The sequence below is a fragment of the Pristiophorus japonicus genome, chromosome 9, assembly GCF_044704955.1.
Source record: "Pristiophorus japonicus isolate sPriJap1 chromosome 9, sPriJap1.hap1, whole genome shotgun sequence".
Taxonomy (NCBI): domain Eukaryota; kingdom Metazoa; phylum Chordata; class Chondrichthyes; family Pristiophoridae; genus Pristiophorus; species Pristiophorus japonicus.
In genome coordinates, this window is record NC_091985.1 from 154085729 (window position 1) to 154108236 (window position 22508).

At 48.2% G+C, this 22508-nt stretch overlaps 1 protein-coding gene across 1 annotated transcript in view; it reads right to left on the reverse strand.

The window, feature by feature from the left end:
* LOC139273939 (centromere protein J-like) overlaps window positions 1-22260 on the reverse strand; it is a 216393-nt gene extending 194133 nt beyond the window's left edge. The window contains exons 1-2 of the mRNA XM_070891010.1: window positions 22200-22260; window positions 21766-21910 (exon numbers count right to left, since the gene is read on the reverse strand). Coding sequence (XP_070747111.1) covers window positions 21766-21910; window positions 22200-22260 — 206 coding nt within the window. The remainder of the gene's footprint in view (window positions 1-21765; window positions 21911-22199) is intronic.
* Between the last annotated feature and the right edge of the window lie 248 nt (window positions 22261-22508).

The following is a 22508-nucleotide window of genomic DNA, read 5'->3' on the forward strand; positions in this document are numbered from 1 at the left end:
ATCGCTCCATGATCTCTCGCCGTTCCTGCACCCTGACCTCGCCTCTCCAGCTGTACCTGCTGAAGGTGCAAAATTCACGAGAGCCCCCCCCACCCCCCCACCCCACCCAGTGTTTGGGCTCAGGCGAAAGGAAATTTAATTTGGGACTATCTACTGGAAAGTTTGAAATCCTAAAGTGCTTATGGAAGAAACTACAAACTTTAATCGAATTTTGGACTTTTACATGACAAATTTAAGCCTGTGTGTGGGCCTAAGGAACTAAAGAAGCCCACTTGATTATTGGAACTGTCTGGGTGTTGGGAGTAAGTTAAATTGTCTGGGGGAATGGACATTCGAAAACCCTTCTCCACAAGAGACATTTACATTACAACAATAACTCAGATGGCCAGCCATCAAACTAAACTGAGAAAAGCCATCTTCAACATGAATAAGAACAAAGGACCCACTACAGCCTGCATGTGAAAAACCAAGCACAAAAGGACATGCGATTACCAAACTAATATTTCCATCTGGAAACAGTTTTAGAACTGCAACCCATCCTACATATATTAACTTTTAATGAGCCCGCCAAAATATTACAAAGAAAAGTCAAGCCCACCAAATTTAAACCAAAGAATTCTGGACTGACTTGGCGCGAAGATTAGGCCAACTCGAATCGTATAACTGGCCTCCTGTTTTAACAGAGGGTATGCCATACTACACCAGGTGTTATACTGCGAGTATGCCATCAAGAAGGGAGAAAAACCAACGCGACAGTTGAAAACTAACTTCTCCAGTCTCGAAGTCCTGAAGGAAGGAAGAACATCACCATCGCGGCAACAACCAACCACAACCAACGTGGTACCAACGAAAAACCACAGCGATCGACCAAACTCGAAACAAAACTCCAACAGGAAGAAACCGAAGAATAAAAAGTTTCCACTCTACAATCTAAGGCCTGACTACCAACAGGTGAAAACATTACCTAAAGTGACTTTGAACCTATTTCTAACGAAGAAAACTGGGTACTTACCCCATAGATCCAAAACGCACCTTACCGCATCAGCGGACTCAACCCAACTGAAGATTGCGCAGTAAGAAGTCTTCTCCGACGTTTGGGGTACGGCAAGCAGAACCTACAGAATTCAACGAACCCCAAAATCGCGAACTACCGCTAACTGACCAGAAAAGATTGGTAAGCATAGTCCCTGTCTGCCCTGGAGTCTACCCTAGCTAAGATTAGGTATTGGGAGGTGGGAGGTGTAATTTTGCTGTAACCCCCTTTGAATGTGTAATGTATTCTTTATTAGAGTGATTATAAGTTTGACATTGACTTTATTCCAGACAAGAAAATACAAAGTTTTTTTGCATCAAACCAGCTGTCCTTTGCACTTCATCACACCCCCCCAAATAAACCCAGAGTCTAGAACCCAAGCGAGTGGGAGCGATTTGAACCGCACAAGTAGGTCAGAAGTGAATCTGACCCCCGGGACCACCCCTTACAAAATGGCGACTGCGGCAGGACTCTGGTACAAGGGGTGTGAGGCAGAAAGTGCTGGTTTGGGGCAAAGAAACAAGATGGAAGAGAGAATTTCCTCCTATGTGTATAAGAAGGTCAATGTCACTAAGGAATGGGTGCTTGGTCTATTGCGCGCTGAGCGTCCAGCTGATGCTGCAGCCCAGTGGACAGCAAGCAAAGATCACAAAGAAGCAATAGAGAAGGCAATTTGGTTGGTCTGTCTACAGCGACAGGTCCAACTCCTGGACAAAACCAATGAGACACGACAGGCAGAGTTATCAAAATGCGCAGAGAACTATCAGGAAAGGGCTATGGCAGGTTCTGGGGAGAACTCCGTAAGCTAAAACAGGAAAGGACCCAGATAATGGAAAGGTTTAAAAACAGTCAGGACTATTTTCAATGTCAGGTTACCGAGGCAAAAGGTAATGAAAAGTCACTGGGAGGAAAGCACTCGCCTCACCCTACAAGTAAAAGAGCTCCAGAAAAATTAAAAGATGTGCAGGCAGCGTATAAAGTAGCTAGCACTAATGGGTTTGAATTGAGAGACCACGGTCCCTGCCAGCAACAAATCAAAAGTTTAAATCTGGCTCTGTCCAAGGCAAAAGGCATAGTATGCCTAATACGCCAGAGTACGCCCCAGGTAAGCCTGGAAGAGAAGGAAGAAACTGCCACCACCTGTGGCGCCGGTGACTACACCAATGTAGCAGCAGGAGGGGCATACGAGCTGTGAGGCAGACAGGGATAGCGAACCACCACCCCCTATGGCACTGAGTTTCAGCTCGGTCTGGCAGCAGGGAGGAGGGGTAGGCGAGCCAGAACAGGGAGAGCCAGAACCAGGGCCAATGTGCCCGGTCCGGCAACAGAAGTTTGGCCCGCCCACCAGTGCCAGAGGTCCAGGGCCCCTGGAAAGTCAGTATGTAGTCCTCCACACTCCCCAACAGCTTAGGGCTATGATAAGCCACCTAGGAAAGCTAATTCCAAAGGGAGACCCCTTGGTTCACTTTATGGAGGTGGAACAGGCAGGGGATATTAATGGGTGCGATGATGCAGAAATGGCAAAGATGCTCCTCTTATCCCTGGACAGCAAGATGTACCAGTCCCTCTCTACTGAGAGCAAAAGGGGACGGAGAATGCTTGCTGCTGTCTAGAAAGACATTTTAGAAGCCATGGGCTGCAATGACGGGAGTCCCTTCTCCAGAGTGGAGAAAACGGTGCAGCTCACAGGGGAAACCCCACAGGCTTTCGCAGACCGATTATGGCCTGTGTACCAGAGTGCCTGTAGTGGGGACATCGACCGAGATAACTTAAGCCCGGACGAGTTAGCCCACTGGCTCCGAAGCCTAGTAGCTAACAGTTTACCCCAAATAAGAACCAAGGCTGAGGCCTGGTTTGACCCAAGAGGTCCCCAAGCCACCGAACAGGGAGCGGTCAGGCAACAGACCCTAGCTTACCAAAACGGCAGAGGGACAGAAGAGTTCCCACAAAAGGGAAGAGTCCTCGAAATCCGACCTAGCCAGGATAAGAGTGAATGGCGCCACCAGGGTGGCAACCCCTCCGATACAAAACGCACCTGCTTCGGGTGCGGAAAAAAGTGGGCACTGGAGAAAGGATTGTAGAAATCCCTGGAAGATAGCGCAGGAAAGAGTTCTGCAGCCCCGGACAAAAGGGCCGAGTCAGATAAGCCAGTCCCTCCCCACTCATTCGATACCTTTCCAACCACACTCTGAAGCATATTAGATGGTCCTGGGAAGGTAGCCACCGCCACCAGTACCGAAATCCCATCTGCCCCCTCCCAACCAAAACCGTGACGAGGACACCGATGCCTCAAGCACCCTTGTCTATGCAGGCAACCCCGCCGCCTCACCTCTGTCTAACGGGGTCCCCTATAGCTTGGTGGGTTTCACAGGCACTGAACAGACTGGCTCATTCTCCATTCCGCTCTCCATTCATTTAGGTAAACTGCACACTAAGTGGACTTGTGTCCTGATGAAGTGGGAACAGAAAGGGAGAGGAATCCTGGGGGCTGACTTCATCCTAGGCCACGGGATTCTAGTGGATTTAAGAAACCACTGTCTTTGGGGGTCAGTCTGTACGGGACAGGAGAGTGAGGTGATGGTTATCCTGGGAAAACAGGGAAAAGGGACGGTGTTCACCATGAAGCCCAAGGAGGGGTACGACCTTGAATCACTGGTCAGTAACACTCCGATAGAATACCAAGAATATGTGAGGAAAAACTTTGCAGCTTTGCAGAAACAGTACAACTTCCCCAGGAAGGCGGAGGCAGACATGGAAACAGCCTTGGGTTCTCTGGTTAAATAGGGAGTATTGAGACCAATAGCTACCCATGTGAACTCTCCATTGTGGCTAGTTAAGAAACCGGACAACTCTGGGAGAGCCACGGTGAACTATCAAGTACTCAACTGTAACATCCCCGCCTGTGCACTCACCGTTGCTGCTGTTGCCAACCTCACTGGAAGTATCCCAGCCTCCGCGACCACCTGCACAGTGCTGGATATTTCCAACGGGTTCTGGTCCATACCTTTTAAGAAGGGAAGATCAGTACAAGTTTGCTTTTACCTTTAAAGGACAGCAATACACTGGGAACTGTTTCCCTCAGGGCTTCCACAACAGGCCCAGTATTTTCCATCAGTGTATGGCCAACTGTTTAAAGAGTTTCAGCAGACCCCAGCAGTTTGTACAGTGTGTGCATGACCTGCTCCTGTTCACCGATGAAGGGGAAGAGCATGGCCCACTGCTGGCTGAACTGCTGGAGCTGCTGAAAGAAGAAGGATTTAAAGTAAACCCCAAGAAGGCACAGATCGGCCTGAAGGAAGTAAAATTCCTGGGACTGGCTGTGCGCATTGGGGAAAGAGCCATTGACAAAGCTAGAAGGGAAGCAGTGGAGAAGTTATCCGGCCCCAACTAACCAGGTACTGCAGAGATTTCATTGTGGATTATGCAGCCCCTCTGCTCCGACTCCTACACAAGGGAGTGGAGTGGGAATGGTACAAAGGTTGCGAAGCGGCATTTATCCAATGCAAGAAAGACCTGCAGACCGCGCCAGCTCTAGGGGCCATCGATGGGGGTAAAGAGTTTTTCCTGGAGATAGCAGCCAGTGGGGACAGCCTGAGCGCAGTACTGCTCCAAGAGCGGCACGGCCAGCTGAGATCAGTGGTCTACTCCTCCAGGATACTCACGGATGTGGAGAAGGGATACTCCAACTGTGAGCGGCACCTCCTAGCCACTCACTGGGCTGTGAAAAGATCACTGATCTTCACAGGGGGGTCCCCATCACACTCCTTACCCACCATACGCCCACCCAAATGCTCCTGGATGGGAGAATCAAGGACAGGACAGTGAGCAGTGCCCGCATTGCTTGCTGGACCCTGCTCCTCTCTCAAATGGACCTAAGGGTAAAGGGTCTCTGCAAGCCTAGACTCACAGCCAACATGATTTATCCAGGGACAGCCCACCGGTGTTCCATAGAAGGGGCATGGGAAATTAAAACAGGCTTTCGGGCTGGATTATACCCCATGGGCCGTGATATCTATGTGGACGGTTCAAGCACAGTATCTGCAGGTGAACGACTCACAGGCTGCGGAGTTTACGACCCTGAGGCAGGCATTGCCCTGGCGATTAAACTCCCCAGTACTATCAGCGCCCAGCACGCTGAATTGTCCGCGGTGGTGTACGTAGTCACGCACCCCGAAGAATTCCCAACCCCATACACGATTTGCTCGGACAGCATGTTCACATGCAATTCGTGTACGGAGTACCTGGCTATCTGGTCCCATCGCGGATACACATCCGCAGACGGGAGACCCCTGGCAATTAAGCCCCGACTGGAAAAGATCATGAAAGCCATAGGGGAGGAAGGGAATATCTATATACATAAGGTGAAGTCACATTCAACCACTGAACCCCGTAGCGAAGGAAACCAGCAGGTTGACATGTTGGCCAAGCAGGGGGCCCACATGGGCAAGCTCTGGGATCCGTGCAACCCAGGACCCATCGCAGCAGTCAGGGGCAGGATGGGGACGGCAGGGAAGGCAGGGATAGCTTTGCTCCCGGACCTAAAGACGGTTCAGACCCAAGACCCTGTCCTCAAAACTGTCCTGAACACGCTAGCTAAAGGGGAAAGGATAGACGGCCCATATGGCACCGCAGCAATTGCCATTAAAGAAGGCATGCTGTTCAGGGGGGAGCAATGGGTAGTACCGTAACAACACCGGAGAGAATTCCTCCAGCTGGCCCACGAGGGTCCAGGAGCAGGACACCCCAGCCCCGAGACCACTTGGCAATGAGTGGAACAGGCAGAGTGGTGGCCAGGACTCAGGGAAGACGTCTGCGAGTTCTGTGCTAGCTGTCTGGTGTGCGCGGCCAACAACCCCGACGCCCAGAAAAGAAAGTGTCGATGGGACATATCAGGAGGGTAGAGGGACCCTGGCAATCGATCCAAATCGATTACATTGGGTACCTACCCACTGCCCAGGGAGGCTACAAGTACTGCCTAGTATTGGTGGATGTATTCACCAAATGGGTGGAAGCCTTCCCATGCTGAACAGCCACTGCCCTGGGAACAGCTAGGATCCTGGTAAGAGAAGTGTTCTCCCGATGGGGACTACCACAATACATGGAGTCCGACCAAGGGAGCCACTTCACCAGGCAGGTGATGCAGGAGACCCTTAAGATGCTCGGCATCAAAGGAAAATGGCATGTCGCCCACAACCCGCAGTCATCCGGGCCTGTGGAGCGTTTAAACCGCACTATAAAAGAAAGGCTGCGCGAAGAGACAGGGGACTCACCCAAAGGGTGGGTAGAGGTCCAACCACTGATCCTCATGGGGATCCGGGCCAGCCAGTCAAAGAGCACGGGGTACTCTCCGTATGAGCTCATGACCGGCAGAGCCATGCGAACCCCCACCCATGTGTTAGCCCCCGGTACTCATGGAAGGTCAGCTTAGGGAAGCGAACCGGGACAGCTTTGTCAGGAATCTGTTTGAACACCTCAAATAGATTTACTGGCAGGCTGCTAACAACATGGGAAAACAGCATCGGAGCAACCGACTGCTGCTAGAGCCCCGCAAACACCATGAGTGGGAGATAGGGGACCAGGTTATGGTGAGGAACTACACTAGAGTAGGGGTCTTTGAGGCACTATACATGGGACCGTACCACATTGTCGACAAGGCAAGCTCCATGGTCTATATCATAAAATTGCCTCGCCGAACAAAGTGGTTCCATATAAATCAGTGCAAACTTTTCAACCCAGGGGTAGCAGCAAAACGTAAGGGACAGCTGAAAACTGTAAACTGTATTAAAGACAGGGACCCCCAGCCAGCAGCCCCCGACTGTGGAATTCCCACAGGGGACGTGGCAGACCCACAGTCTGCACCTAGAGGGCCGGTGGACTGTGTTACTGGAGGAGCTATCCCCCCAATCATTTGGGACTCGGACGCACCCCCAGCAGCCAGAGCCTTAAGAAGGACTCCCTGCATACCACGGCCAAAGACACCATGGTCACCAGCATTCCAATTTGAATGGTTCAGTCCCAGGAAAGGACCAGTCGCAAAAGGGTATCTAAGGTCAGAGACCAGCCCGCGAGCAGGGACATCCAGCCAGTAGCCTCGGACAACGAGGGACCCTCAGAAGAGATAGCGGTGGACCAACCACCAAGTGGGGGTCCCCAACTCGTAGCCCTCGACCAGGCAAAACCCACAGGGGAAGAAACGAACCAGGCAGCCACCCCCAAAGGAGCGGCGTGCTGTAGCACCGGAGAGGACGTTCCCCTGATAGTGTGGGACTCGAACCCACGTCCGGTCAGGACACTCTGGGTCTGGCAGTGCAGGCCGACTTACTACTGGCACCGCTGGACACCCAGAGGCAAAAGAAGAAAGAAGGCAGGAATTAACCTGGCCACCGGAGACAGGTGGCAGATGTACATATATAGTACAATATGAATTTAAGAATGTCTGGTGAGTAATTTAGAGTGGTGTAAGATTCGTCTATGTAATAATAAGTATATATGTATTAGTTACTGGGATAAGGAAAATAATCTACCTGTGCAGCTATTAAAAGAGGCACAGGCCGGGTAATACCCGGGAGTAAAAAGAATCTACCGGTATAACTATTAAGGGAAGCACCGGTGAGATAACAATCAAAACGGCTGTGAAATAAAAGTTAGAAACAGACATCAGTCCACAAGGAACTGAATAAGACAGCCAGTCAATTAAAGACTATACTATGTCCGAAAGGAAGAGAGCCCATACTGGAACTCAGTCATCTTTGTCAAGCCAGAGAGCTTTCTCAGGGCTAGACAATCTGTTTTATGTGCCCCTACAGGAAAGAGAGCAGCATGAGAAGGGTCCTGTTGCTGCTCGCCCTGATAAGGGTGAGCAGCGGCGACCGAGGAGACGTGGAAGAATCCCTCATTTACGGGTGCTCAGGAGAAAGAGCACCGATCGTAACCGCCGGGGGTGGCCCCCGAGACGTGGAAGAACTCGCCGTTTACGCTCACGAGGGAAGATGGCCAGGGTGGTTGGGATCTAATTCTACCCGCTACTCCAGCCAGGAAGGTTTTACCTACGGGGGAGCCTCACATCCATGCCCCCGGATACCGAGCATTGCTGCCCGAGTCAGTGTTACAGAGGGAAAACGTGTGTGTTTGACTTGCAAAGGGAACATTCCCCTTCGAAGGTGGTGGTGGCTCAGAAAACTCAGCAAGGAAACATGGGACCAGGAATCGGACTGGGGAAAACTCGGTAATGATACGTACCGCACCATCACGGGGACATGGGGAGGAGTAAAAGTGTGTTGGGACAAATGGTGGGAATCCGAACAAGGAATTTACATTTGCATATGGGGATCAGAGAATATTTGTCCCGCAGGCAATGGAAAGATGAAGGGAAAGGGATGGGGTGGGATTCTAACCTACACGGGTGCGCGGTCACTCCCCACTCCCAATTAACGCCAGCGAACTAAGAGCACACATTAAGAAACCCCTGCCCACAACCCCGCCAATACACACAGTAATAGAAAGGTGTTCTACCACCACCAAGGGACCTTGGAACGGATTAGTATTGGTACCGACTGAAAAGGTGTTATACCAGGGGGTACATTATGCAGTAAGCTTCAGTAATTTTAAACCTTACCGAGGTACATCTACCTGCATGGTGCCCGAAGGAAACAGAGCTGCTATACCAGGCTCTACTTAGAGACATGTTCAAGAAATTTTTATGAGTTCGACTTTGGAAATGTAAACAAAGCAGACCTATACACCCCAAATGCTAGAGACACCATGGGCTCGGAGATATCCAGAAGGGGAATCATAAACGACGTTTTCACTGCCTACAATACAGGATCCTCTGTAATAAATAGTCTAGATGATATAGCACTGCAAACACAGATAAACGGTTTAAAGACCCAATTGAGAAAAATCCTGAAACAAGAGAACACAGTAGTATGTTTGGAACTACACGAGGACCAGGCTATGAATGTCCATTTGAAAGAAATAGTGGCTGAGCTGGAAAAACATGTACAGTATGAATGCACTCATACTGGAGGATAGGAACGCTTCAGACCAGGCTGCACAGAACAAGGTGTGCATACTATATGGGGCATGGTTGTTGGGCGAAGGCCGCAACAACCTGGAGGATTTAAAACAAGGTTTAGTCCCCTCTCAGATCAGGAGCAAGCACCTCGCAGTCCTCCACCCGTACAGCAATTCACTAAGCCCGTGCCAGCTCCGCCTAACCTCTGAAGCCTACCCTGTCCCAGTAGACTGTGGGGAATCTAACCACACCATTATGGGAATAGTACTAAGGATGCCAGTCATGGGTGGGACAGCCTGACCCGCACTGGTATACCGGGTGGAGAACATTGGAGTTATTCAGGGAGGTGCACACATTCATTTCGCAGCGGTCCCACCCTATGTCATAAAGTGGGAGCACACTGTAACGGGTACTGACCTCTCAGGGTGCCGGAGCCGGGGTGCACACGTAATACTGTGTCTCCAGTACTTGAGTGCTCATTCAAAGTCACGGTGTGGGATTAAAGCTGCTGGCGCACAGCCTATTAACTGCCCCATGGAGGTAAAGGCACAAGACCACGTCCCTCCACAGGTAGCATACATAGCGGGTGGGACATATTGTGTCACCACGAGTGTGCTCCACTATCAACATGGACACTTCTGGTATCCGGTGAGTGACAGCAGTTTTTGCTTCAAACCTGAGGCATCAGTTCAAGTGGCCCAGGAATGGATTGTCCCCATTCCTGAACCCTCCACTGTCCACCTCACTGAAGGAAAACATTACACACCTGCAGGATTATGTTGTACATTTTGGCTATGCAATTCCCCCTCTACCCGAACATTTTACCGCTCTGCTAAAAGCTGTAATTATCTCACAAAAACACTTCTACACTCTAGAACAGAAAACAATTGAGATAGGGAAAAAGATTCTCGAGATCACCATTCCGCCTTGGTGGGACCTTTTCAGAAATATAGAAGTCCCAGTCTGGATCCGAATTGCTTCCCAAACTTTAGTTATTTGTCAACTCGCGATTATTCTTTACTTATGGTGTCTCACTTGCCGAGTGAAACGCAGAGGCCGTCAAGTCAGGCACCAAAGGGTGCTGTATGCTCCTTGGCCGAACTTGGGAATCGCGCAGGGAGGGGTAACACCATATTACCATGTTTAATTTGTGTTTGATTTTACCTGCAGTAAACCGCAAAATATCGAGTGTTGAAAGAGTGTTACTCAAAATGTGTTTGACTCTGTGCTTTTATTTTATTTTACTTAAACTGTGTTTGACTGTATACCGATATTTTACTGTGAAAACCAAGTAAAGGAGGGGCATCATACCCCCTCTATGCTGTAACCGAATTGTAATGATTGTATTTGCCTGTAAATTGCATTGCATTTCAATGGGAGATGCACGTTAATGTTTAGCTAGTATAAATGCAGGGAAGGTTGATTCGCAGGATCAGAAATTTTGCTTACCTTGTTTGACACTCAAGAGTGTAGAGTGTCAACAGGGGGGACTGAAGGGTGCAAAATTCATGAGAACCCCCCCCCCCCTCCCCCAGTGTTTGGGCTCATTCGAAAGGAAATTTAATTTGGGACTATCTACTGGAAAGTTTGAAATCCTAAAGTGCTTATGGAAGAAACTACGAACTTTAATCAAATTTTGGACTTTTACAAGACAAATTCAAGCCTGTGGGCGGGCCTAAGGAACTAAAGAAGCCCACTTGATTATTGGAATTGTCTGGGTGTTGGGACCAAGTTAAATTGTCTGGAGGAATGGACATTCGAAAACCCTTCTCCACAAGAGACATTTACATTACAACAATAACTCAGATGGCCAGCCATCAAACTAAACTGAGAAAAGCCATCCTCAACATGTATAAGAATAAAGGGCCCACTATAGCCTGTATGCGAAAAACCAAACACAAAAAGAACATTGCGATTACCAAGCTAATATTTCCATCCAGAAACAGTTTTAGAAATGCAACCCACCCTAGACATATTAACTTTTAATGAGCCCACCAAAATATTACAAAGAAAAGTCAAGCCTGCCAAATTTAAACAAAGAATTCTGAACTGATTTGGCGCGAAGATTAAGACAACTCGAATCGTATAACTGGCCCCACTGTTTTAACAGAGGGTATGCCATACTATACCAAGTGCTATACTGCGGGTATGCCATCAAGAAGGGAGAGAAACCAATGCGACAGTTGAAAACTAACTACTCCAGCCGTGAATTCCTGAGTCCTAAAGGAAGGAAGAACATTACCATCGCGGCAGCAACCGATCACAACCAACGTGGTACCAACGAAAAACCACTGCGATCGACCAAACTCGAAACAAAATTCCAACAGGAAGAAACCGAAGAATAGAAAGTTTCCACTCTACAATGTAAGGCCTGACTACCAACAGGTGAAAACATTACCTAAAGAGTCTTTGAACCTATTTTTAAGGAAGAAAACCGGGTACTTACCCCATAGATCCAAAACGCGCCTTACCCCATCAACGGACTCAACCCAACTGAAGATTGCGCAGTAAGTAGTCTTCTCCAACGTTCGGGATACGGCAAGCAGAACCTACAGAATTCAACGAACCCCGAAATCGCGAACTACCGCTAACTGATAGAAAAGATTGGTAAGCATAGTCCCTGCCTGCCCTGGAGTCTAACCTAGCTAGGATTAGGTATTGGGAAGTGGGAGGTGTAATTTTGCTGTAATCCCCTTTGAATGTGTAATGTATTGTTCTTTATTAGAGTGATTATAAGTTTGACATTGACTTTATTCCAGACAAGAAAATACAAAGTTCTTTTGCATCAAACCAGTTGTCCTTTGCACTTTATCACACCCCCCAAATAAACCCAGAGTCTAGAACCCAAGGGAGTGGGAGCGATTCGAACCGCTCAAGTAGGTCAGACGTGAACCTGACCCCCGGGACCACCCCTTACACCGCCCACGGTCCAATCACCGATCTGGGTTATGGTGACATCCAATCCAGTCGCCCTCTTCACAGCCGTCACTCTCATGCACCAGCATGCACTGTATCTTGAAATGGTATGCCTCCGCACGCCGCTCGGAGAGAATGGGCTAAGAGGGGAAAAGAGGGCTGTAACCCTTTGAGGCCATGTGTATCCAGGGGAAGCTTTCAGAGTGCCGGGCTCCGACCAGTTGCTGCAGCTCAGCAAAGCCAAGATTGAGTAGTCAATGGCCATGACTCACCCTCCCTCTATTTCCATCTCCTACGTGGTCATCCTCCACTCCGAGAGACTGCCAATGGAAAAGAAATTGAGAAGAAACACGTGATGCCCACCACGTCACAACTGACGGATATGGCAGGAGATTCGTCGTATTGTAGATCACTACTGCAATGTATAGGTGTAACTACCGAGAAACCTTTTTAGATGAGATAGGGTGGACCTGCGAGGTGCATCAGCAGGTCACGGCCTTCAAAGGAGCGGTGTGCGGAGGCATACCATTTCAAGGTACCACCATCTGTACCACAAGATTCACACGCTGCTCAATGCACCACACCCATTAACAAACCCTAACTAGCAACACTCACACCCACATCTCACAACTTGCACTATTTAATGACAACTATTCAACTATGACAGGCACAAGGGTTATTAGATATATGACATGTTTATAGATAAATGTATTAATTGTGTTTGGAATATTTTGTGGTCTCTCTCATTTAACCTTGCGCCCACACTGTGATATGGCATGAGGCAGGGATTGTATGATGGGGATCCAGTAAGCTACATGGATCTGGGGTTTCATTCATGCGAATCAGAGTCTGATGAGCTGATCACGGACATCCCGTCCAGAAGGATGATTGTCTCGCTGCCTCCATTCCCTCCGCTGTAGATCCTGGAGCGCGAGGTCCACTGCCAGTACGACCCTCATGACTTTCAGCAAGTCTTTTAGCATGACTTGGAACTTATCAGAAATAATTATGGAGTTTTATATTTACCGCAACACACCCCGATACCAAAGAATCTTGAAATAGTTGAAGAAAACTCTTCAAGTAGCAGGAAGTAGCACCCACTCAAACTTCTAAAACCTGTCAGGTCAGAGTGATTGGTGATGATCCCTTCAAATAGCGTCGCTGGAGCCAGATTCCTGCTGCTGCATTGTTTTCTCCAGCCGGTAAGTTCAATGGCTGTAACGAAGTTGGGAGATCGGGAATCAAGTGAGCGTTGCACACTCACTAATGTAGGAACTATCAATGGAGTTTTAGTGCCATCTCATGGCGCTAACATGTGGCACAAACCACACGAATTTCAAAATTGCCCCTTTTTATAGCCCTGCTAGTGCCTCCGGGGAGCAAGACATTTTTCGCCTGGGGGCGGGAGGCACTACCGCCACCCCGGAAATTGCCCGGGAGTTTGTAGTGGCGCTGCCATGGCAGCACCGCACCCTGCATTTAGTGCCCCAGGCCACCGCACAGGACGTCATCGCACCACCCCACGGGGGAAATTGCCCCGTGGGCCGCAAGGCTAGCGGACATCCGCTCTCAGGGTGCTCCTTAAAGGGGAGGGCGCCAGCGTCCCAAGCCGCCATCTTTTTTTGTCATCCGACTCTCGGATCAGCTCAACGATGGCGGCCCTAACGTGGTCTGGGCCACCATCCTGCAGCCTGGCACTCCATCTTGGTTGCCGGGCTGCAGGCACAGTGGCACGCTGCCCTGGTGGTGGCCATCAAAGGCCTTGCAAAGTGCACATACTCTTTAAACGAAGGGGAGGTGCGATGAAGCGGGTCAGTGGAGCATCCGCCTAGTGCTTCCTTCAGCGCCCCAGTAGCGCCTGGTCACCACTCCCAAAGGAAGTGGAGCGCGCAAAATTGCACTCCACTACTTTTGAGGGGCGGTAAGGGCAATTCCGTGATGTGGGGCGGGACTTCTGCGCCGGGCGCTAAAAGTCCAGACCCCAATCGGGGTGCAGGGAAATTTCGTCCCATCAACGTCTTTAAATTAACTTTAAGGTCAAAATACCTGTAAACTAGTGCAAAATAAAGTCTCCGAAAGCTTCACATAGGTTTATCTCAAAACAACTGAGAGTACCTTTAAAAAGTATTTGAAATGGGTACCTAGGAGCACCTACCATCCATAGTTTGTGGATGGGAGCAGGAAGTGGTGTTGGTCAGGCAGTAAGGTCAGGAGATCATATGAGCGTCGTAATGATGTCTCATGACCCCGATTTGCATTTCTTCCTGTGGCTTCTACCTGTGAGCTCTAGCGATCGTTCAAAGTGATGCAGGCAGCATGCAAAATCCGTGCTGTCTGCTCATTATAATGATTGTAATGCTGATCACAGCATTGAACGCGCTGCTGATTGGTTTAATGCTGAACAGGTAGGCCAATATCGGGAGCAGTCTACTGGCCAATAAAGTTTGGCCTCGGCTCTTTGCACTACTTAAAGGGGAGGTGCTTTGTTGCAGAAGCACCTCATTTTCATTGTGTCAGCCCAACAGTTAAGAGAAAGGCGAGGATATTTTAAGAAGCGGTCCGAAAGAGCTTGGTCATGGGGGTTCAAAGACGCCATCAGATCCTCTACCCACAGGGGGTGCCAGGTGGCCTTCAAGGCAGAACAGCAGAAGGCAGTGGGAGGAGATCGCTGAAGCCGTCAGTGTGATAGGCGTTATCCCCAGGACCTGGACCCAGTGGCACAAAACGTTTAATGACCTCACACGAGTGGTCAAGGTGAGTGAATACATTTTCAAATGCCATAGTCCACCAAATGCACCACTAGCCTCACACACTGCTCAATGCACCACTCCCCCATCACTCACCTACCAACAATCTCTAGCAATCACCACTCATACCCCACGATCATAGCTTCACTTCACCCTCACACACTCACTGCTGCAAGACTCACATCCACAACTCACACTTGTGCATACTGCTAGCTATTCAACCCTGGCAGGCACATCACCTAAACACATTGCATCACACTCACTGACACATTTCCCTTTCCGGCAAAGGTCGCTCATATCCACCAAGAGCAGCAGCAGATGGGTGGAGGGGAAGCCCGTCTCCAGAACCTGACAGATCTGGAGGAAGCAGTGCTGGAGATCTTTGGAGGGTTGTCACAGAGTCTGCGGTGATCGGGGAAGTTGAAAGCATCATTGATGAAGACAGTATGCTCATACCTAATCCTTCTCACATCCCTCCCACTTCCCTCTCATCTCACAATTTCTTCTCACTTACAAGCTGCTGATGGTGTCTGTATGAATATCTTGCTGTCCCCCCTCCCCTCACCACAACCCAACCCTTGTGCCTTTCTCCTTTCAGATACCCAAGAAGTCCCACCAGCATAGCCAGATCTCAAGTGATGGAGGAGGACAATGAAGAAGAAAACACACAGTCACTGCATCTGACACTCAGAAAATAGCGCTATGCGGACTTTAGAGGGTAGTATAGAGACAGAATCTGCACGTGGTGAATCACCGGGCAGGGGATAAGTGTAGTTCGGGTGCCAGTTCCCCAGAGGGCGAGTTCGCACACAGGTTCTGCAGCAAAGGACTCAGATAATGACCTCGATGGGTCAGCCTTCAGAAGAAGGATGATGGGCATGCACACAGAAATGCTAGGTGCAATGGCAAGTGTGCCAGGGAGCCTCTTGTCGCTGTGAAGGACCATGGAGGAGTCTGGCTCCAACACTGCACAAGACTTTGCACGGAGCTTGGAATCCGTAATTTCCAGGATGGAAATGATGGGCAACTCCATGAGAGACCTTGTGCACCCAGCCATGATGCTGGGTGTGATGATGTCACACCTTCCATTGCCGCACAGACGGAAGCGATCCTACGTCTCAGTACTGCTTTGGAAGCTCAGACTGCTGCCATCATGGCTGGTTTACGAGTGTGGAAAGGGACGTGCAAGGGTTTCACAGCACTCCAGCAATCTGTCTTCCAACAGATGGCTAGGAATTATGAAGCGCCGCCCTAGGGCGTGGACTAAGAAGCTACTGCCCTCTCTCAGGATGACATAAGAATTAGGAACAGGAGTAGGCCATCTAGCCCCTCGAGCCTGCTCCGCCAACATTTCTACTCCCAACATTGCCACTCCGCCAGTGCCCTTGCTGTTGCGTTTCAACCAGACAGCCGAGACTGCTGCCGCCCATGCCAAGATGGTGCAGTTTACAGCTGGGCCTTTTCGGCCCAGAGCTGCTCAAGATCATCCTACAAGGCCATCTGCAGTTTCCTCCACTGAAAGTCAGCAGCCATCCACCAGCCATGCTGCAGCTACTGGGGGAGCACTGCATAGGAGCACTAGAGTAGGAAAAGGAACACGAAAGTCAGACACTAAGGGAATGCACAAGGGTGATTAGTTGATGTTATTTTGATTTGGATTTGATAAATTATGTTTGCAATGTTTGTTTTGTGGTGGCTTTTATTTCAGCATTGTGTCCAGGAGGATGCTGTGGTGTTCTGTGACAGAGGGATGGTAAGGTGGTGAGCACCTGGGGTTTCATTCATTGGAACTGGAGTCTGATGCAGTGCTCACAGACAGCCCATCTGGAATGGAGATCTACTGCCTGCCTTCTCCCTTCCTCCACCTCCTCCTCCTCCCGAGGTGGTCCCGGAACCCGCAGTGGCAAGGGCTACAGCCTCATGATAGCCAATTTGTGGATCATGCACCACTAAATGGAACACCCGATCTAGCGAGTACTAGAGGGCTCCTCTTGAGCGGTCAAGGCAGTGAAACGGTTGCTTGAGCACTTTAATGGTCTGCTCTATGAGGTTCCTCATGACAGCATGGCTCTCATTATATGATTACTGACCACGAGTGATGGAGTTGCGGAGGGGAGTCATCAGCGAGGTGCAGAGTGGATAGCCCTTGTCTCCAAGCAGTGACCCTCGGGTTTGATGTGGTGGCTGGAAGATTGCTGGCACACCGAACTGGCGCAGGATGAAAGTATCATGACTGCTGCCAGGATACCAGGCATTCACCATCATCATGCGCTGGGCATAGTCACCCACCAACTGCACATTAAGCAAATGGTAGCCTTTGCGGTTACAGAACATCTCAGGATTGGTATGCGGTGCCTGCAAGTGTGCAATCAATAACGCCCTGCAACATAGGAAAGCCCACTATCCTGGCAAAGCCACATGTGCACTCCTACTGCTTCTTTCTGTTTAGAGAGAAAACAATGAAGTCCTTTCTCCTGGAGTACAGAGCCTCTGTGACCTCCTGAATACAGCAATGGACAGCAAACTGGGAGATGTTTGCCATGTCGCCTGTTCCAGACTGGAATGATTTGATGGCGAAAACAATTGAGGGCCATGGTCACCCTGAGGGCTACTGGCAGCAACGTTGTTGTACCCTGCTCTGAGGCTGCAGGTCTGGTGGCAAGAGGTGGCAGAGTTCTGTGACTATCTCCTTGCTGAAGTGAAGCCTCCTAGTACACTGATCCTGGCTTAAGTGCAGGTAGGAGATATACTCTTGGAAGACCCAAGATGGGTAAGGCCTCCTGCTGAGAGCCCTCCTGCCCATCCTACTCCTCCCTCTTTGAGCATCTTATCCTCTTCTTCGCTGCCTCCGCTCCATTTTGCTATCATACTCAGAAGATAAAGGTACGCGGAGTCAGAGGAAATGTATTAGCATGGATAGAGAATTGGCTGGCTAACAGAAAGCAGAGAGTCGGGATAAATGGGTCCTTTTCGGGTTGGAAATCAGTGGTTAGTGGTGTGCCACAGGGATCGGTGCTGGGACCACAACTGTTTACAATATACATAAATGACCTGGAAGAGGGGACAGAGTGTAGTGTAACAAAATTTGCAGATGACACAAAGATTAGTGGGAAAGCGGGTTGTGTAGAGGACACAGAGAGGCTGCAAAGAGATTTAGATAGGTTAAGCGAATGGGCTAAGGTTTGGCAGATGGAATACAATGTTGGAAAATGTGAGGTCATCCACCTTGGGGAAAAAAAACAGTAAAAGGGAATATTATTTGAATGGGGAGAAATTACAACATGCTGTTGTGCAGAGGGACCTGGGGGTCCTTGTGCATGAATCCCAAAAAGTTAGTTTGCAGGTGCAGCAGGTAATCAGGAAGGCGAATGGAATGTTGGCCTTCATTGCCAGAGGGATGGAGTACAAAAGCAGGGAGGTCTTGCTGCAACTGTATAAGGTATTGGTAAGGCCGCACCTGGAGTACTGCGTGCAGTTTTGGTCACCTTACTTAAGGAAGGATATACTAGCTTTGGAGTGGGTACAGAGACGATTCACTAGGCTGATTCCGGAGATGAGGGGGTTACCTTATGATGCTAGATTGAGTAGACTGGGTCTTTACACGTTGGCGTTCAGAAGGATGAGGGGTGATCATATAGAAACATTTAAAATAATGAAAGGGATAGACAGTATAAAGGTTGTTTCCACTGGTCGGGGAGACTAGAACTAGGGGGCACAGCCTCAAAATACAGGGGAGCCAATTTAAAACCGAGTTGAGAAGGAATTTATTTTCCCAGAGGGTTGTGAATCTGTGGAATTCTCTGCCCAGGGAAGCAGTTGAGGCTAGCTCATTGAATGTATTCAAATCACAGATAGATAGATTTTTAACCAATAAGGGAATTAAGGGTTATGGGGAGCGAGCGGGTAAGTGGAGCTGAGTCCACGGCCAGATCAGCCATGATCTAGTTGAGTGGCGGAGCAGGCTCGAGGGGCTAGATGGCCTACTTCTGTTCCTAATTCTTATGTTCTTATGTATGTTGTTCAAGTACGAGGGGACTGCAAGTACAGCCCCCAAGACTGGGAACAAGTGGTGTGAATGAGAAGCAAGGCGTTCTCCACCCCCTGTCACCTCAGCAACTTTAAATAACTGTAGAAAGCTCCAAACAGTTGCACAAAACTTACACAGAGCCAGTAGAAATGAAAAAAGCTAGTCAGCTGCAAATTGTTGCTGATTCCTTTAAATAGCATTGGTGAAGGGTCCTTCCTGCTGCTGAACTGTTCAGCTAGTCGTGATTTGGAGAGGACGCTAAAAAGAACGGCGACGTACAAAATGGCAGATTGTGCGTCAAGTTAGCGTTACACACTCATTGATGCCATGATCTGTCTCGTGTCCATTTCTGCAATGACGTAGGCAAAGGCAGCTCTGCTGACCGGCCCAAAATGGTGGCCGCTGAGGGACCCACGGAAGCGGGTGGAAGCGAGGCAGCCACCATTTTTTCTTTGAAACTGGCCTTAATGGCCGGCACATATGGATCCAATTTCCTAGTATTTCGACCAAGCTTTCAGTGGCTTCTCTTAACTCTAGTACCATCGCTCTTTGTTCTTGTATTTCATTTTTCTCCCCCACATGCAGTCCTTTTTAGATGTTTCCTATGTTAAAGGTGCTATATAAATACAAGTTGTCATTGCTCTGTGGCACTCACTGCTAGCATGACTAAGAATCAGGCTTTCCATAATCACAGGGTGTTGTTAGGTTTATTGTTGGTTCTTCTCTCTGAATCTTTTGAAAATCCTCCTGGATCAGAGAGGAAAGTGAAGATGCATAAAGAATTGTTCCTTCACAAGAGAACAGTCTGTAAAGTATATAACTAGGTGGTCTTAAGCCAGATAAGAAAATATGTCCAAGCTCATTTTCTGAAAGTTGGCCTGCAGATTTATTTCTGAACAGTCTAATTGTTGACATCTCTAATATCTGGACAGTGAATCTATTATAACAAGCATATTCTGCCATGTTCTGTACCCGAGCTGGATGCCTTGTAGGTAGGATAATCAGGTTTAGGCAACACCATTGCTGGAATTGGAGTGCATTGATGCCAAGGGAGTAGGTTTGAATCCTATCCTGTATTGATATAAACAGGTTTGTACATATTATCCGTACTAACCATTGCCTAGACAGAGAAGAAAAGAAACAAGTGACAGATTTTGAATTCCTGAAAGAATTTGAGCACCAACTACACCACTCAGTCTGCTCAATGCTAAAGAGTTTGTGATGGTGTCCCAAGCCCAAGATCCACACAGTTAGGTACTTCACCCTGTGAGGAAACCATCTGTTACCAGAGTGAGAATTTTCAAACTGAATTTACCTGCTATTTTGGGATTACAAGACCAAGGAGAATTTTGGTTGATCTCTGGCCTGGGACATCAGAAAATGCTCGGAGATCATTAAGCCAGAAGGTTCAATTCTAACAGTCATGGCAAATCTGGCATCACACAAATGGCTGTCCATCATCAGCCACAAGGCCTGCAAATAGCATACTAGCAGAATCATACATTATGATATTAGGATGTAGAATTGGAGCTGGATGGCCCTGAAATGATCGAATAGCAGACATGCTCAGAACTGAGCATTTACAAATATTTTGCAAAGATTCCAGCACAAAGTTAGCAAACAATAATTTATTTTAAAGTACTTATATGACTAAACGCAAATTGTTAGTTCCTAGTTTAGCAATGGAAAACAACAAAGTGGAGTGACATGAATGGACGACCTTAAAGTGGCAAGGTTTTGCAGAAAGTGGCTCTTGTGAGGACTGGGTGGGAGTGGAATGGCAAAGTGGCTAACAGAGGTGTAGGTCAGGGCAATGAAGAGTCGACGGGAATAGAAACTGAGCTGAAAGGCCACGAAGAAAGATGCACTTTGGGATCAAAAATCATAGATTAGTACAGCACAGGATGCCATTCAGCCCATCGAGTCTAGGCCAGCTCTTTCGAAGAGCAATCCAGGTAGTCCCAGTCACTGTTCTTTACCCATATCCCTGCAATTTTTTCTCCTTCAAGTATTTATCCAATTCCCTTTTGAAGGCTACTATTGAATCATAAAAACATAAGAACATAAGAAATAGGAGCAGAAGTAGGCCATTTGGCTCCTGAGCCTGCTCCACCATTCAATAAGATCATGGCTGATCTGATCACGAACTCAGCTCCAATTCTCTGCCTGCTCCCTATAACTTTTTACTCCCAATCGCTCAAAAATCTGTCTATATCCGCCTTAAATATATTCAATGACCCAGCCTCCACAGCTCTCTGGGGCAGAGAATTCCACAGATTTACAACCCTCTGAGAAGAAATTTCTCCTCATCTCAGTTTTAAATGGGCGGCCCCTTATTCTGAAACTATGCCCCCTAGTTCTAGATTCCCCCACAAGTGGAAACATCCTCTCTGCATCTACCTTGTCGAGCCCCTTCATTATCATATATGTTTCAATAAGATCACCTCTCATTCTTCTAAACAATGTGTATAGGAATCTGCTTCCACCACCCCATCAGACAGTGCTTTCCAAATCTTAACCACTTGTTGCGTAAAAAAAGTTTTCCTGATGTCCCTTCTGGTTCTTTTGCCAATCACCTTAAATCTGTACCCTCTGGTATTGACCCTTCAGCCATTTGAAACAGTTTCTCTTTATTTGCTCTATCTAAACCCTTCATGGTTTAAACACCTCCATGAGGGTTTGGGTTGGGCCAGCAGTCAGGAGGAGGAGCAGGGTAGAGTGCATTCCCAGGAGCAAGAAAGATGTGGGCCAGGTCAGGTGGTGGATAGAGTTAATCGGTGCAATAGTGCCACCTACTGTTGAGAGGCCAACATTAACTATAAGGCAATTAATTTTAAGCAGCCATTCCTCTCGGCATTTCCAACTGAGGTAGCTAGTTGTTACTCCAGGCACAAGAAAATTATTACATCAGGCGTGACTAAATCGTGACACAGAAAAGAAGCATGACAAACAGGAAATGCGTAGAAAGGCAAGACTTTTAATATAGCATAAAAGAAAACATTCAACATCAGACATGCTTTACTCTTACCTTTCCTCTAGACCCCCTGTTTTCTTGGAATTTCTTTTAATTCCAAATGGAGTGACAGCACGTTGCTCTGCTCCTTGCTCACCTTTCTCCTCTTTGATTGGAGAAAGATTCCCAGGACAATTTTCATCCTCTGGGATACTCTCATCTGCAGAAATGGCAGAATTTAAATCAAACAAATTTAACTGGTTACAACAGTGCATCACCTAATTATTTTTATGAGAAAATAAACGTTGGCTCAGTGGCTGAAGTGTTTGCGCACTTGATGTCCTGCCAGAAAATCAGTTTCAGATCCAAGGACTGTCTTGCTGGTTGAGTGGTTTTTATTAGCTCTTGGCTGGAGAACACAATACTGCGTTAGGGATGATGGTGAAGCGAAGTTGGATTGTCTTTCACACTTGACAACCAACTTCGACTACTTGATAAAGAAACGGTACCGATGAAAACCATGGAAAATGCCACAGCCACCATCCATCCCAAACTCATTCTAACTTCCATTGTTACTACAATAGGATGAGGAAGCAGAAAAGGGAATTTGAAAAATTATACTTAAATAAACAAGGACAGTGTGCTATTATATATTTGTGATATTTGAATATCACAAACTTGATAAGCTGCATGTTTTTCATGTACTAACAACAACAACTTGTATTTATATAGTGCCTTTAACATGTCCCAAGGCATTTCACAGGAGTGCTATAAAACAAAATTTGACACGGAACCACACAAGGACAGATGACCAAAGC